Raw genomic sequence first — 16,186 nt, 5'->3', positions numbered from 1 at the left:
CAACGCGGCTGCCTACCTGCAGCACCTCTGCTTTGGGGATAACAAAGTGAAAACAGAGGTAGGTGCTGCTTGCGCTCCTCCTCCGCAGCAATGGTACCARGAAAAATACACCTCTTGCCTCTTCCTTTTTTATTTCATCATGACACAGTGTTTGTGACCCTTTTGGAGTTTTGTGCATACCAGATAGGTGCTAATATTGAAGTACCTGGGGATGTGTAATTACACTCACACTTGGATTTTTCCTGTCAAAAGAGCTGCATTGAAAATCTGTGGAACACTTTTACTTTGGCATTGTGTCATCCAGCAGAATTGTACAGTGGATTTGCCAGAGCCTGGCTTTGTTTAACCTGTTGGTGAGTGGAGAGTGGAACCACCAGGAGCTCTGGAACGCTTTCACTGCTTTTGATCAAGGTGTTCTAAGGCATCGTAGGGAAAGGGTGAGCTGTCAGGAAAGGAGAGAGCCCAACCCTAGAGGGACATGAAGGACACTGTTTATGTCACTGTGATATGCGGTGTGACTGCACTGTGAACATTGAGATTATTGTCGATATTTCTTGAAACTTTGCATTCAAAGAGCTGATCTTTTTGTACAGCAGCTGTGAGCTGTTGATCTGGGGGAATTTACCTTTTCATTTGCATCCTGTGTGTGTTATATGTTGTTTTCAGTATAAATTTTATTTGTTAATAAAAAGCTGGTGCAACTTTTATAAGCATATAACCCAACATAATTCACTGTTGCTGGGAGTCAGGTGAAAAGGTGGTGGTTTTTATGTTCTGGTGACTATGGCAGTGGTAATCAACTCATCTGATATTCCCTAGAAAGGTATTCTGGGGTGTAGGAAATCTCTTGAAAAACTCCATTGCTGGAAAACCAAACTGAAGCAATAACAACTCTCCTGTGAACGCAGCAAGTGTCAGAAAATGCCCCTCAGCCTTTGCAGYGGGGTGGAGGGAGGTTCAGTCCCGTGTAGCAGTCAGGTCCATAAGGTTTAGCAGCTGTTTCTTCTGGAAGCASAATGGGAAGTGCTGTTCCCATAAAAACAAAAGCCTTTTCCATCTGTGCCATGAGATGGGTGAGCTCAGTGGTGCTGATGGTCCCGACATTCTGCTCCCAGGTCTGCAGGCTGGGAGGAATCAAACACCTGGTGGATCTCCTGGATCACAGAGTGCTGGAGGTTCAGAAGAATGCCTGTGGTGCGCTGAGGAATCTGGTTTATGGGAAGTCCACCGATGAGAACAAAATAGCCATGAAGAACGTGGGAGGGATCGCTGCCCTTCTGCGCCTGCTGAGGAAGTCTGTGGATGCTGAGGTCAAAGAGCTGGTGACAGGTGAGTCAGCAAGGGAAAGGAGAGGGGCTAGAATGTGAGTTATTGTTCTGGACACTTACCCTGATCAGTTAAACGGCACAGAGTGGAGAGTCATTGCGAGAAGTGGATGCTGAGGTAGCTGCACTGAAGCTCCACTTAGGGTGGATTTTTCGTGATACACGTCTCCTGCACACACAGCATGTCCTGGACAGGAATTTCTTTATTGATTCCAAACATTTGTTTTATTATGGGCTTTTTTTATCATCTCTTGACAACAGTTTTAAATAAGATCTTGCAGAAGTCATAAGATGGATCCAAACCTTGTAAGTGTGTATGGTATTTAATCTGAATTATAATTAAAGATGACTAGTTCAGAAAAAGACACTCTTTTTAACATTCACATTYTCAGGTTTTTAACCAGCCACTTCCCTGAGTTCATCCAGCTGCACCAGTACAACAAAGGAGCTTACAAATGTTGGTCTGAGTGCTCATGGTTTATGTGCCTTGGATATAAAGCTCAGCTATTTAAAAGCGTTTTATCTACAGTTAAATTGAGATGATATGTTCACATTATTTTTTCATACTTGTGCCAGAGTATTTCATCCAAGAGCCACACATCCAGGTTTTTTCTGTTCTAGGTAATACTAAATATGCCCTGGAAAGTTTCTTSTATTTGGAGAAGGCAGACAGATTCTTTAAGTGTTGTTTTCATTTTTWGTCATATGTTCTAATCAGTTTAAATGACTGGCTAAAACTTTGGAGATGGGTATTTGTGTTTATGAAAAGTTTGTGCTCCTTGTCACTTTGGAGGCAGCAGGAATGTCAGAGCAGGCCATCCTTATGGAAAAAAAACAAACCAAAGCCATACCTTCCTCCACTGTGCTTTTCTCCTTTTTGGATGCTGGTTCTCCATGTTCTGGCTGCTCTAGAATCACATCACATCACATGTTTAAAGTAATGTCTTTTAAGTTGTTTGTTTGCCAAGCTGACTTTACTGCACTGGAAATGTCTCCTAAGGGGTTCTCTGGAACTTGTCTTCRTGTGACGCCGTGAAGATGACAATCATTAGAGATGCTCTGTCCACGCTGACAAACACTGTGATAGTGCCCCACTCAGGGTGGAACAGTTCTTCCTTTGATGACGATCACAAAATTAAATTTCAGACTTCCCTCGTTCTGCGCAATACAACAGGATGCCTGAGGTATTTCTCTTCTAGAATTCTGYCTTTTAAAGAGTAATCATGTTATTCAGCAGGTATTTCTTATATTGTCATTTTAAAGATAAAGGAGTTGTTTTAGTTTATAAATTACAGAGTTCCATCATGTAGGCAGATTTTCCAATCATCCTTTTTTGCTTAATAGAAAAATATKAAAATTACCAAGTTAGTCACTAGGAGTTGCTAATCAATTACCAATCAGCTGCATAAACAAATTCTGGAAACTGTCTAATAAATTATTGTTTGTCTGTCCCTGCATGCACCATGTTCCTTTGTCATTCCACCCTTCAGGAACCTGAGCTCCGCTGGGGAAGAGGCACGAAAGCAGATGAGGTCCTGTGAAGGGCTGGTGGATTCACTGCTCTATGTGATCCACACCTGTGTGAACACCTCAGATTATGACAGCAAGGTGTGTGCATGTCTCATCTACAGATGTTTTAGTGCTAACCTGTGTATCTGGTTGTGGGGCTTTGTRCAGCTCAGCTGAGCGTGGTGATGTCCTTACTCCAGTGGCATCTCCAGGTTACAGCCATGCACAACCATACTCTGCTGTAATACAGGGTCTCCTCTAGTTCTCAGCAGTGCTGCAGTATCCATTTCTTAATAGAGTAGTAATGAGCTCTTATGCTTTTCTTACTAAAGAATAAGCCACTATAGCAGAGACCACTGTTATAAATATTGTCAGATTTGAGAGAGATTGCTGTTTTCCCAGAGAAGCAGCCAAAGCATGGCYCACGGCCCAGCACTAGAGTTTAGTGCTTCTGCTCCCAGTGCCTTTTTGCCTTTACTGAGCTGGTTTGGTTTTGTTTGTCTCTGTGTGAGGAAGAACTGGTGACAYGGTATCTCTCTGATTTGGTTCAGACAGTGGAGAATTGTGTCTGCACCTTGAGGAACCTTTCCTACCGCTTGGAACTGGAGGTACCACAGGCACGGCTGCTGGGAATCAATGAACTGGATGACTTGTTGGGAAAAGAATCACCCAGCAAAGACTCGGAGCCAAGCTGCTGGGGGAAAAAAAAGAAGAAGAAAAAAAAAACTTCCCAGGAGGATCAGGTTTGTGTTTTGCACATACTGCAAACACCTCAGGTGGGGTTCAGCTCATGGGGGAGGACAYAGCTTGACAAAAATGATCATATGTTGAATGAAAATACAGAAGTATTGTCTGGTTACAAATCTGCATTCCTTTCTCAGTGGGATGGAGTTGGCCCTATCCCAGGGTTTTCCAAGTCTCCCAAAGGGGTGGAGATGCTCTGGCAYCCGTCAGTGGTGAAGCCATACCTGACGCTCCTGGCAGAGAGCTCCAACCCAGCCACTCTGGAGGGCTCTGCGGGATCTCTCCAGAACCTTTCTGCAGGCAATTGGAAGGTATGGGAGTTCCTGCTCCTCCTCCTCTCATTGTACTCCGGCTGTTTTTTCTAGTAAGACCTTGGAATGTGTTTGGGAGGAAACATGCAGTTTYCTCGTGTGCATCTGAGCGTTCTCCTCTTGTCTGTACATTAGTGCTCATGTGCTGCAGTSGTGTTTCCACAGTGAAAAGCCTTGGCAAAGAGCAGGGGCAGCAAGAGCCCTATGGAAACAGGCCTTTATTTTAAATAAACAGAAGAAGCTTCTTCCAGTGCATATCGGGTCAAAATAATCTTCTGGCATCTTCTAGCTGTGAGTTGTGGTGGGAAGGTGCTGTTGAAATAAGACCAGGACAAATAAATTTGCCTTATTTCCATATTCCATTATTTGTTGCCATACATTCTGGCSATTGCATAGAACGTGCTACAAAAGCAGCACATGAGAACACTTCTTTGTGTCWGGTGTTTGTCATGGAGAGATTAAAAAACACAGCAAATGTTAATTGCTTCCGTGCTTGCAGCAAGCCAGCTAAGCCTTTTTCAGTTGACCATTATAAAATTGGTCTTTAAAAAAAAATGCGACAAACAAAACCCAAACCCCATGCTCCCTTTTCAGTAATTGTCATCTGTTTGGATACTTTCTCTCTTTGTAAGAGAAATGAGTAAATGTCAAAGAGCCAGCCCTTTATAATCATAGAAAAGGCTCACATCAAACATATTATTTTTTATTGGAAATGACCCAAGCATGCTTGAGAGTTCCAGTCTGCTGCAGAGCTGTTTCAGTTGCCATGCTGGGGTGGATTGAGGAACTGAGGTTCTGTGTCAGTTCGCAGCCTACATCCGCGCTGCCGTCAGGAAGGAGAAGGGGCTGCCCATCCTGGTGGAGCTGCTGAGGATGGACAATGACAGAGTGGTGTCATCTGTGGCAACTGCCTTGAGGAACATGGCCTTAGATGTGCGGAACAAGGAGCTCATTGGTACGTACAGAGCATCCTCAAGAGAGCGCAGGGCCGGGATTTTGGACCTTGGGGGGGAAAAATCTGAGGAGAGAGGGGAGTGCACTTGATGTTTGTGGGTGACATCAGGCATGTCACAGAAATGAGTCCTCTTGACAGCAGCAGCTTTCCAGAGCAATGTTTTCATGTTAGTTTATTGCTGGCCACCTTTCATGAATGGAAGTCACCTCAGCTCAGCCAAATGGGACAGAAAACCCTCAGTGCCATATGGGATGGAAACACAGCTCTTCTTTCTTGGAGTTCAGTGGACTGCTGGACTTATCTTGTGGAGCTGTTCTGTCAATCTTAATAAGTAGCCCAACACTTTTCCTTGAACAATTCTGCTTTCTCCAAATAATTCTGTTTAAAATTACTCCTCTTTTAGTGCAATATTCAGCACACTTTTAAGCTAAAAGGGAAAAAAATCAAAAATTGATAYGTGATCTCTCTTTGACTCTGTGTAAAACATGAAACCTTGGCAGGTTTTGATACYGTGCTGTTTCTCACTGCCTTCAGCTGTAGTTCTGTGCTGAGTCCTGCAGTTTCCAATCTGAAGGAGCAAATTGCAGTTTTGACTTAGTTCTGTGGGTGTGCATTTCCAGGCAAATACGCGATGCGAGACCTGGTGAATCGGCTGCCAGGGGGCAACGGGCCAAGCATCCTGTCAGACGAGACGGTGGCTGCCATCTGCTGTGCCCTGCACGAGGTCACCAGCAAGAACATGGAGAATGCCAAGGCCCTCGCCGACACCGGCGGCATCGAGAAACTGGTCAACATAACAAAGGGAAGAGGTGACAGGCAAGTAGGCAGCAAAGGTCSTACCTGAGCTGTGTGTGTCCATCTAAAATGCCTAAGAATGTGGGAGATGGTTTTTGTGGTCTGGGTCTGAGATGCTGGTAGCTGGGATCTCACTGGGAGGGAGGAGATGCGGTACTCCTGTCATCTGCAGTGTTCTCTATCCAAGGCTTCTGGAGGCTTTACAGCTGCTCACAGGAACCACAGTCATGGGACCTGTTCAGGTTAAATGAGGTAAACYGTCACCTCTCAAACACCTACAACATTAACAGAATATTTGAAGCTTTTCAAGTCAGACTGTGTGGACACCTTTGTCAGGACATTTCCCAGCAGCTGTGAATTGTACCTGGTGCAGCCCTTTCGTCAGTGGAAGGAGAACATGGCTGGTGATTCCCTCGAACAGGATTACCAACAAGTGCTGGCTGAGGGGAGCTGGTCCTGTCCACTGTGCCAGGGTTCCAGGAAGGCTGTCGGTCAAGTTCTGTGCTGCATCATGGTTGTCTAGTGGAAATGAAAAATGAAACCTGTGAGYGTGGGGTAGGTCAGGAATAGGAGCATGTGGTAGGTCAGCAGCAGGAGGCCCCAGAATCCTGTGCTGTGGGATGGGGTAGCAGGAGCCCAGCCCAGGGATGCCATGGCCATGCTTGTCATTGCAAGGCTGACACAACCATCCCAGCAAGCTCTGGTATAGACCAGGCTGTCCCTGATCTTCCAATGGATAGTGGGGTGCTGGTGGTACAGTCACCCTGTGTGCTGTTTCCAAGTTGGATTTGATGGTAAAGGAGAGGAAGGAATTTCTTCTCAGAGACATGGCGCCGTGTGAATGAACCACACCAAATTTTAAGCACAGTCTGTGGCTCACAAGGAGCTGGGCTGTTTTGAATATCTGTAGTTTATATCACTTTCTATATCCAAGAGACACAGGCTTATTCCAGCTGCAAGTGTGGATGCAGTGATCTGTTCTACAACCTCATTGCTCTGTGCAGACATCATGTGAAGTTGCATCTGCACTGAAATTTATGAGTAATTATTTCAGAGTACACCAAACAAATTTTAAATCTTGTGAGCAAACTAAGAGGGTCTACTCACTGATTAACTCTATCAACTGGATTTTTCCAGTGTTTTCATTCAAAAACTATTTGGAWGTATCCCCCCTGTGACAGAAAAGGCCTGTTTAATGCAAATGTCCATGACCATAACGTCTAGTCACAGTAAGCTGCAGTACCACTCCCAGCTTAATCCATTTCTCTATGAAAAAATGCCATGGTTTTATTTTGAATAACAGTTTGATCAACTTTCATTGTCTTACTCTTGAGTGTGGAGAAGTTTGGTTTTCCCAACCAAAGTTTTTCAGTAGTGCAGCACAGAACTGAGGACAAAACCTTACTATGAGGATGTCTGGAAGCTTTTAATAGCAGCTTGCTTTTATTTCTTATTCTTTCTCTGCAGTTAGGATGTCTGTACAGTGATTTAAAGTCCGAACTCTGCGTTTTTATGAAATGCACCAAATAGAATGTTTCTTTGAGTGATTGTTAATTTTTGCAGACACTGACAAGTAGCTATTTGAGCTATTCTCTCTGTTTTCCTCATGTGGATGACCTGAAGAGAACAGTCCAGACTGGAAGGGAAGTGACTGTCAGGTTGATCAGGTTGAGCCCATCTCCTGGTGAGGCTGCTGTGTTGGCTGTGCTCACACTGGTGATGCACGGTCACATCAGCAGCAGCAGCTTCAGGAAGATCAGGATCATTGTTCTTCTGAAGTGAAATTCAGTGTCTCTCTAACACTGCCATATTCTTCACTTCCTCAGGTCCTCACTGAAGGTTGTCAAGGCAGCGGCCCAGGTACTGAACACACTATGGCAGTACCGAGATCTCCGGAGCATTTATAAAAAGGTAAATTAACAAAATTAGCTTAACCTGAAAAATGGTGCCACAAAACCTCCTCATTTCTTTATAATTCRCAATTTATTCTGATGTGTTTTTTCTTTTTGCCACTCCACAGGATGGATGGAATCAAAGTCATTTTATTACACCAGTATCAACACTGGAACGAGAGAGATTCAAATCCCATCCTTCTCTACCCACAGCCAATCAGCAGATGTCACCTGTCATGCAGTCAGGTCAGGAAGGSTGATGGGGACCTGCTATCCCATGTTTTTAACTCAAAACAGCCTCTCAGTTTGGTACTAATTCCATTTAAAGCACACATGGTTGCTCCTTGGTGTTTGAGCAAAGTACTGCAGTGCTCTGAGCGCTCCCTGAGCTGTTCCTGCAAAGTGAAATTCTCAGTGAATAGAGCTGGACATTGTTACCAACCATTGCCCTCTTCAAAGCCACTCCTCTTGGCTGTGTGGGAATTGTGGCCTCATGGAACATGGGGACCTGACAGCATAAACAGCAACAGCCCCACAGTGAGGAGCCTGTTTCATTCCCAGCTGTGTTATGTTCCATTAGAATGAGCAACCAAACCCAAACATCTTTCTTTTCTGAMAACTCCTCATTTATTTCTCACCTTTGTTCCTTTAACGTCTTTAGTGCTAGRATTTAGATCTTCAAGAGGGCTCATACAAAACCTATGTGAAGACCTTCTATGATGTCTTCATTTGACATTTTGTTTATCTAATTTACTCTTCTAGAGACTATCTAGAGCAGATTTCTGTTAATACCGAGATATACCTATCTACCATGACGGCTAAAATTAGCGAYCAGTTCCTACAAAACTCTTGTTTAATTACTTCTTTACATAAAAGTAACAATCCTCACACATTCCTTCATGACATGGTTGACTTGAAAAACAAGGAATCCACCAGGGATTTATTTTCCTACAAGAAGTAAACCTGTTGTGGCTTTTGTGCCAGAGCACCTCTCAACCACCAAGGAAGCAAGTACAGCTTWGGCTCAGGGAAGGACTGGATTCTACCCAAGTGTAAAAGGATATTCTGACACCTACTGTCTAATTTCTGTCTTAGTGCTTTCTCTCCCAGGATATACCAGAACAACATGTTACTCTAGTTTTTTGAATGACAAGTAGGAAGTAGATGAGCAGCTCCAATGTAAAATTCCGAGGATATTGTACTTCAAAGAAGGCTTCCTAAAAATTCCTAATAGGAAGTGTCTTTCCTGCTCCAGAGCATGACTTCCAAGCCCAATGGAGTCAGTGGAAGTTGGTGCAAGGCCCTCATCCCCTGAGGGGCTGAGCAACACCAACAGCAGATGCCTGTTGGAACAGTTATGCTTGGCCTGAGACAGTTGTTCTTGTTTCAGTCACTCATTTATTAAAACACACATTATGTTGACCCATATCAGAATTTAACAAGATGGCATATTTAGTCATTAATATGCCAAGAGAATACYAGTAATGAAACTATGTATAATAACACAGATTTGTGAGCTATGATGTAATGGACACATCAGTGGAAGAAGTTTGTCATTGAATTAATATTTTGAAGTAAAGTTTCTAGAAATTGTTTTGAAATATTTTTCTCCCATAGCTGGAGTCTTTCTGAGCCAACGAAGCCCGAGTGGTCTGTAGACCAGGGAGGATTTATCAGAACAAACTTCTTACCACTGCAGTSAGGAATAGCTCTGACTGTTCTGTCCTTACCCACCTCCTGGTTGTGAACCCYTGGAGCAGGAAGTGGTGAGGAAGGTTGGGTGTTTGAAAGAGTTTTGTTGTCTGTCCTGAGAACCTCTCTTTTGTCATCAGTTGGCAGCACRTCCTCATCGCCGGCTTTGCTGGGAATCCGAGAGCCCCGCTCCGAGTACGACATGACACACCCTTCTATGCAGTATTACAGTAGCCAGGGTGATGTCATGGGACATAAAGACATCTACACTGGTAAGAGACCAGCTGAGGMTCTTTGAACTGGAACAGGGAAATAGTCCTTGTAGGAAGAGTTCACACTTATACATGGACAGCAGCATTAGTGGGGTGCTTGCTGCCAACTGTTGCTTTCCATTGWATTCCCTGCCTGTGGCACAGAGCAGGATGACATCTGGCTCTGCTGTTCTCTGTAAAACTGAGAGCAAAAGCAGATCCCTTTCTGTATTGGGAGGTGAGAGGCAGGTGGATTTTTTTWAATTTAAAATTCTGGTACAGGAAATTGTATTATTACGTACACTAGATGATGATGATGATGTTATAAATTTTAACATGCAGTTGTATATTATTATATTACTAAATTATACCAAGATTTCATCTTTTTTCGGATCTCCCTTTTCCTTCTTACTATGTCATGCAAGTAGCAAACCAATAGAGGACAGTGGCTAAAGAGAAGCAAATTCCTTGTTTTAAAGATTATGAGTCTGTAAAATGAGAAACAGCAACATAAGAAGGCTCTTGGCTTCAATGTAATCGCTGCTGAGGGACAGCATTTGCCTTCATTCTGTTATTACATTGTATCATGAGTAGATTCTGAAATTTGCAGATTTAATAGTTTGAATGTTACATGAGAGGCAAAATAAAAACCAGTAGACTTACGGCTGAAAGAATAAAGACCTAAGTTTATGCCTTTAACTTTTTTCTCCCAGGTTCCAGCAAAGCTTCACCAATTTACATCAGTTCCTATTCCTCACCAGCGAGAGAGCAGAACCGGCGGCTGCAGGTGATCCCCGAGCTGTATTTTGGTAGCACTGCTGCCCAGGCTCAGCAGGAGGGGTTAGCAGAGCCTGGGACTTGGGGCACACGGCCTGTTCCTGCACTGGGAACAGTTCACGGGCMCTGGGGCAGTGTGCTGAGCTGCCAGGGCTGGAACCTGGCTGCTTCTTATGAGTCACGTGTTTCAGCATCTTCTTGCAGTAGGATCTGAGACCTCTTTGCTGACTTGCTTTGGGTTTGGGCTTGTTTTGGTAGGTATGGCCAGGTTCTGTACTTACTGTATTTGAGCTCTAAAGCTCTGCACTTTAGGASAGTTACTCCAGTGATGTGGGAAGCAAGCTCAGGGGGGTTTCCTCCATTTCCCTGGGCGCATTTCGTGCACATTTGAAACCTGCATTACTGTCATGGGTAAAGCTGCACTTGGAAAAAGTTTTTTTTTCTGCTAAGTACATTTTTGAAAGTTTGTTTTTCTATCATTTTGCCAGCAGCATCAGCAATTGTACTACAGCCAAGAAGATACCACCAGGAAAAACTACGATGCCTACCGGTTGTAYCTGCAGTCCCCACACAGCTACGAGGACCCTTACTTTGATGATCGAGTTCACTTTCCTGCTACTTCAGATTACACAACACAATATGGACTAAAATCAACCACCAATTATGTAGACTTTTATTCTACCAGACGATCTTACCGAGCAGAACAGTACCCAGGCTCTCCTGACTCCTGGGTGTAGCACCAGAGAGAAAAACCCAGTGTGCTTCTTGTCTGGCTTGAGAAGGACTGGAACGGTGCTGTGTTGCTTTGGTTATGAAATGTGAAAGTGAAAGAAAAGAAAGAAAAAGGACGATTGATTTTTTTTTTTTGTTTTGGTTTTTTTTTTGGGTTTTTTTTTTGTTTTCTGGTGAGGATTTGTCAGGAGAAGAAAGCTGGCAGGGATGGTTTTGCTCTGCTTAGGTGTTAGGTATCATTACTCGTAGCTCCTGTAGTCTGGTGAGGGTGTGGGCAATGTGACGAAAGGTTTGAGAATTGAGTACAATGCATTTGGAAAGTGTGTAGGTCAGAGCAAATTAAAGCTGTTTTTTTTTAATGTGAATAAAAGTCTTGTTCTGATAGTTTGTACAGAAAAAAATCCAATGGCTGCCCTTGTTTTATTGCTATTACTAAATGTCAGGATTGTATGCTACTGCGTCATGTAAATTTCGTTGTGTAAATATTGAAATGCCACGTTGGTCGCAAGTGCCATCCATTTGTAATGCAGTATGTCATTGGAAAAGGAATTTGAAACATCATGCACAAAAAAAAAACCCCAGAAGATATGATGAATTCTAAGAGGAAAAAAGCCCAAACGTAATAAAATTAATAGTGTAATTTTGAAGCACAAAGTCCGGTCTAGTATATCCACATCTCTCTCATTCCCTGCCTATTTCATAAGGAACTTCACTGCCATTTTCTATGCACATGGAATAACAATAAATATGGAAATCTCATCCATGGAAAGTTGTTCCCTGTTTATTTTTTGTATTACTTTCTCTGCGTGATATTCAGAAACAAATGCCATGAACATGAAATCTAATTGCATGTTTTTAAGCAGGTTAAATATATCAAAACATTTGAGTCRTTTTCCTAGCTCTCTCTGGTGGAAATGTCCTAAATGCAGCTGACAGCCCGAAGTGCTAAATCCAGCACCTTCCTACCAGGATTCCTCAGATTTGTGTTTTTACATTTGGTATGGGCAATCCAAGATATTTCAGAACTCTAGGCTGTTTCCTTTCCATCACTACTCYACCCCTCCCCTTGTTCTCAAGGTAATTAAGGTCATCTTGCTGTCATAGAAATTAGAGTCTCCATTTTGACTACATTCTGCATAGATTTCTTTCCAATAAAAATGTTTGATTATTTTAAGTAATTAAATCACAAACTCTCCAGTACTTTACAGTCTGTTACCTCTACACTATCTGTAACCACCATTATTGCTCAACATCACTGCATATTCCTTGGGGCTTCAGGTTTCCAGTATCCTGAAGAAGGATTGTGAACACTGGGAAAAGGCTAAAGAGTTTTTCTGTCAGCATAAACAGACTGAAGAGAAACTGTCTCAGCCAAGGATGGTACTCAAGTATGTATTCTGTGTTTGAGTTACTGTATCAAAGACTAACGCTCAGTAAAGTAACATAAACATGAATAAACTTTTTGAAAAACAAGGCAAACATGACTTTGTAGCTACAAGTAAATTGCTGTAGCTGTCAACAGCAGCAGGTAAAACGCTTGGGGAGAGGTGTCACTGAGATGTCACTGAGAAAGTTTGYCATGGGTAAGGCTGGATGGAAGGAAGAAGGATCCTTGCCATGCACTGAGTGCAGGGATTTGTTTGTGGCCATCAGATAGAGGTGAGGGAAGGACTCAGTGCTGACAGCCCCACTTAGAAACCTCTCCAAACACTGCCATGGAGGGGGGAGATGTGACCATCTGKCTGGAACACAGAAATCAGCAACAAKCATCAGAGTGATATTTCCTGAGTTCTGCTGTCCAAAGACTTCATTACTTTAATAGAGATTCTAAATATTTTGTATTGAGATGCATACAACTTACAAGGCATTCACTAGTTTAAAATGCACACATTTTCAAAAAAATAGTTTTCTTTTTGCTCTTAGCGTTTTTACCCTATAAAGAAAACCTACTATTTAYTTAGCTTCCTTTATGGCATTTTAATTAGGAGTGGAGTTGATAATTACATCATAACTAGACAATAAAATCTGACRTTTCTTCCCATGGCAGGATGGTGCCCTTCACACAAATGGCCTGTGGGCAGTTGGACCAGGCAGCTGTCCTGGCCTTGCTGGTTATTCTGGTGCCAGACCTATCACATTTTTAATATCCACTTTGACTCTGTAGACTAATCACAGAAGCAAGAACTTCCTATTTTTGCCATTTACTAGCATACCTTCCCAGGAAACACTGCAGTGCTGGATCCTGGCCTGTGTTTGGAAGTGCTACGACACCACAACACCTGACATTTCAGCTGCCCTCATTCTGTGACAGCATATTTAAYATAGTAGGAAATCAACATGAACTTACAATTTCTTATTTAAACCAAGTTCCYATGGTTTTCCCAAGAATTCCTAGAACACGTGTACAATAGCAATAAACCTTATCATTATTAATGCTTTAGGCAGCCCACCAAAGCTATATTACACAACTGCCTTGTGTGTKAAGTAACAAAACTTTACCTCTCCAATTGTACATTAACAAGCTCAGGTAAATAAACTGAAAAATCAGTATTTCTCTTCTAAGACAGAGTAACACGAGTTACGGGTTCTTTTGATGTCTCTCCTGCAGATCATTTCATCTGAAAGAATTTATTTCCCCAATCAAAATGGCCATCATCCACTTCAGGCTAAATGCTTACGGGCAGAGACATGCGGCACTCTTGACTTTAGTATTTGCAAAGTAAGCTGCTTTTCTAGGGAGGAACTTGCTGCATTTCAAAACTATTCCCTGCCTCATACATATAGAATTACATATCAGAGAGATCTGTTTTAGACTGATGGCTTTTCATTTTTTTCTGCTTTTAAGACCCAAGCCAACTGTAGTCACTCCTAAGGTGGCTGTTGTGCTGTAAATCCCCACTGTTTTCTTACTCTATCTGCTCTTCCATTTTTTTTTACTTCATTTCCCCCTTCATTATGCTTAATCACATCCTATTTTTACATTCCCTCTCTCTCTTTTTTTTTAATTGTTGAGATCAAATAACAATTCCAAATAAATCACAAGACTACAGATTTTTTTCTTCTTTCATGCTTTGCTTTCAGAATCCCTAAAAGTGCTAATTTTTGAGACGAAATGCTTTAGCACAGCATGAGCATGTTTACAGCAATCTAGGAAAATCTTTTTGACATGATGGGTTATGGTTTCAGCAGCTGCCTGCAGCTCAAACTAACCCCASCCGTGGCAGTACAGACACTTCTCAGTCTCAGCAGGGTCACCTTCCCTGAGGCAGGAGCCATGAGCTGTGTCTGCAGTCGTCTCTTCAGCCACCAAGCATTCTCTGATGCTGCTCTCCAGTCTCACTCCCCAGMGAGCACACCCCTTTTGGACTTGTCTGCTTAGGGAGCAAGTATGAGTAAGAGTAAGAATGCCGTAGGAACCTACTTCTGCCCCTTTGTATATCCTTCTAAAGACCTGGAGGTGYCAGCATTGTAATACAAAATGTTACAGACACTGACAGGTTCAAGACACTGCCAACTTTTGYGATGAAGATTTCTTCATCCACAGCATGGTTTACAACACAGATGGTAAACACTAGAAGATAATTCCTCTACTGATTTTTTTTAAACTTTAAATACAGAAAATGCAAACACGAAGGTGTTTATACAGTGAAAATTCCAGATTAGCTGTATCTACTTCCAGTTTTTATATATCACTGAAAAATACCAGAACTCTGGGATAATAATAATCAGAGACAGGATTCAGAAAATCTTACTGCAAAATAGTTCACAGTAGAGTTATTTTAGAAGTGGCTATTAATAACACAAAAAGCTCCATACATAGTAAGAAAAGCCATTAATGAATGCTACCTTTGAAACCAGGTCCCTTGTCATTTCCAGCAAGTACTTCTCTTCAAATCTGGCAGGATATTCCAGTAGTCACACTTCTTGTTGTGAGCTGATGCAATACAAACAGGACTGGGAGACACTRGTTGTTTAGAAGTCTTCATTGTCAATGACAGCATTCAAACAAAATACACAATATTTCATTAGCACTTTGTACAAAATATACAATATTTCATTAGCACTCTGTCCCTAGGTTATTGTTACTTTATTTAAGAAAGAAAATAATTACAAGGGAAATTATACTTTCTCCCACATTAAGAACAAGAGCTTGTGACTATCTCCATGCCCTTTTGTGTCATTGCATACGCACTGATAAGTTTCTTTTTTAAGCACTCAGGGCAATAATCAATACTTAAGTCAGTTTTGTACATTGAAATGCAGGGGGACTTACTTTAATTACTCAAGAATTTTGAAATAAATTAACTGACTCTTTCAAATGTCTTGTTTAAGCTGACAAAGTTCAGTCTTTGTTCTCCAAAGGACCTGAAAAACCTAAAGACTACTTTTTATAATGACAGCTTTGTTGCTGTCTTTTCTTGGCAATTACATCTTTCCCCCTCATGCTGTTTCCCTCCTGTGTTTATGACATGACAGGTGATTGATATTTAAGTTACTGTACGTTAGACAAAAATGCAATTCTGGTGAGGTAGAGGCAGCAGGAACAGGATAAGCAACTCTTGAAGATAAAAATCTTCAAGATTTTTTTTTATCTTCAAGAAGATAAAAATCTCTGTAAATTCTGTCAGCAATCTATTAGTAATAAAAGATGACAAAATCATAAAATAATGTAGAAATAGGAAGCATCATGAGGCATTTTTWATGTTTTCAAGTTTTAAGCAGGTTCTTAAGGAAAATGGGAAGAAGAATCTCGAGAAAACTAGGGTTGAAAAAAGAAGGTCTTGTGCTAGTATGTAATGACCAGCAGTCTCAAACTGATTATGCAGATATGTCAAAGTTTCAACATGGATAGTAAAAAATCATTTTAAGTGCATTTGTTGTGTAAAGCGTCAATGTTTGTTAAGGTCATGGATATTTTTAAAGAGATCATTTCAATACCAATGTTTGTTGTCTCAAGCAGACATTATTGATTGAAGAGGATAAGGTTTATCTCACTAAATCAAGGTCTTCGAATCTTTAGCGTATTTTCAAAAGTTCCCGCCCTCACACCGCCCTCACACCGCCCTCACTCATCCCCTCACACCGCCCCTCACACCGCCCTCACTCATCCCCTCACACCGCCCCTCACACCGCCCCTCACACCGCCCCTACACCGCCCCTCACACCGCCCTCACACCGCCCTCACACCGCCCTCACACCGCCC

At 42.2% G+C, this 16,186-nt stretch overlaps 1 protein-coding gene across 1 annotated transcript in view; it reads left to right on the top strand.

Moving 5' to 3' along the window:
* The window catches only part of PKP4 (plakophilin 4), a 39,069-nt gene extending 26,631 nt beyond the window's left edge, over window positions 1-12,438 (top strand). Inside the window, exons 10-22 of the mRNA XM_057385330.1 lie at window positions 1-58; window positions 1,116-1,329; window positions 2,326-2,509; window positions 2,816-2,933; window positions 3,386-3,577; window positions 3,716-3,889; window positions 4,694-4,844; window positions 5,465-5,660; window positions 7,466-7,550; window positions 7,660-7,777; window positions 9,364-9,495; window positions 10,188-10,261; window positions 10,743-12,438. Of these exons, the coding sequence (XP_057241313.1) occupies window positions 1-58; window positions 1,116-1,329; window positions 2,326-2,509; window positions 2,816-2,933; window positions 3,386-3,577; window positions 3,716-3,889; window positions 4,694-4,844; window positions 5,465-5,660; window positions 7,466-7,550; window positions 7,660-7,777; window positions 9,364-9,495; window positions 10,188-10,261; window positions 10,743-10,988 (1,942 nt within the window). The 3' untranslated portion in view covers window positions 10,989-12,438. The remainder of the gene's footprint in view (window positions 59-1,115; window positions 1,330-2,325; window positions 2,510-2,815; window positions 2,934-3,385; window positions 3,578-3,715; window positions 3,890-4,693; window positions 4,845-5,464; window positions 5,661-7,465; window positions 7,551-7,659; window positions 7,778-9,363; window positions 9,496-10,187; window positions 10,262-10,742) is intronic.
* The last annotated feature ends 3,748 nt before the right edge of the window (window positions 12,439-16,186 follow it).

This window comes from Malurus melanocephalus, unplaced genomic scaffold, assembly GCF_030028575.1.
Source record: "Malurus melanocephalus ecotype Western Australia unplaced genomic scaffold, MMel_1.1 scaffold_811, whole genome shotgun sequence".
Classification (NCBI taxonomy): Eukaryota; Metazoa; Chordata; class Aves; order Passeriformes; family Maluridae; genus Malurus; species Malurus melanocephalus.
This window is presented reverse-complemented; position numbering and strand designations above follow the sequence as displayed.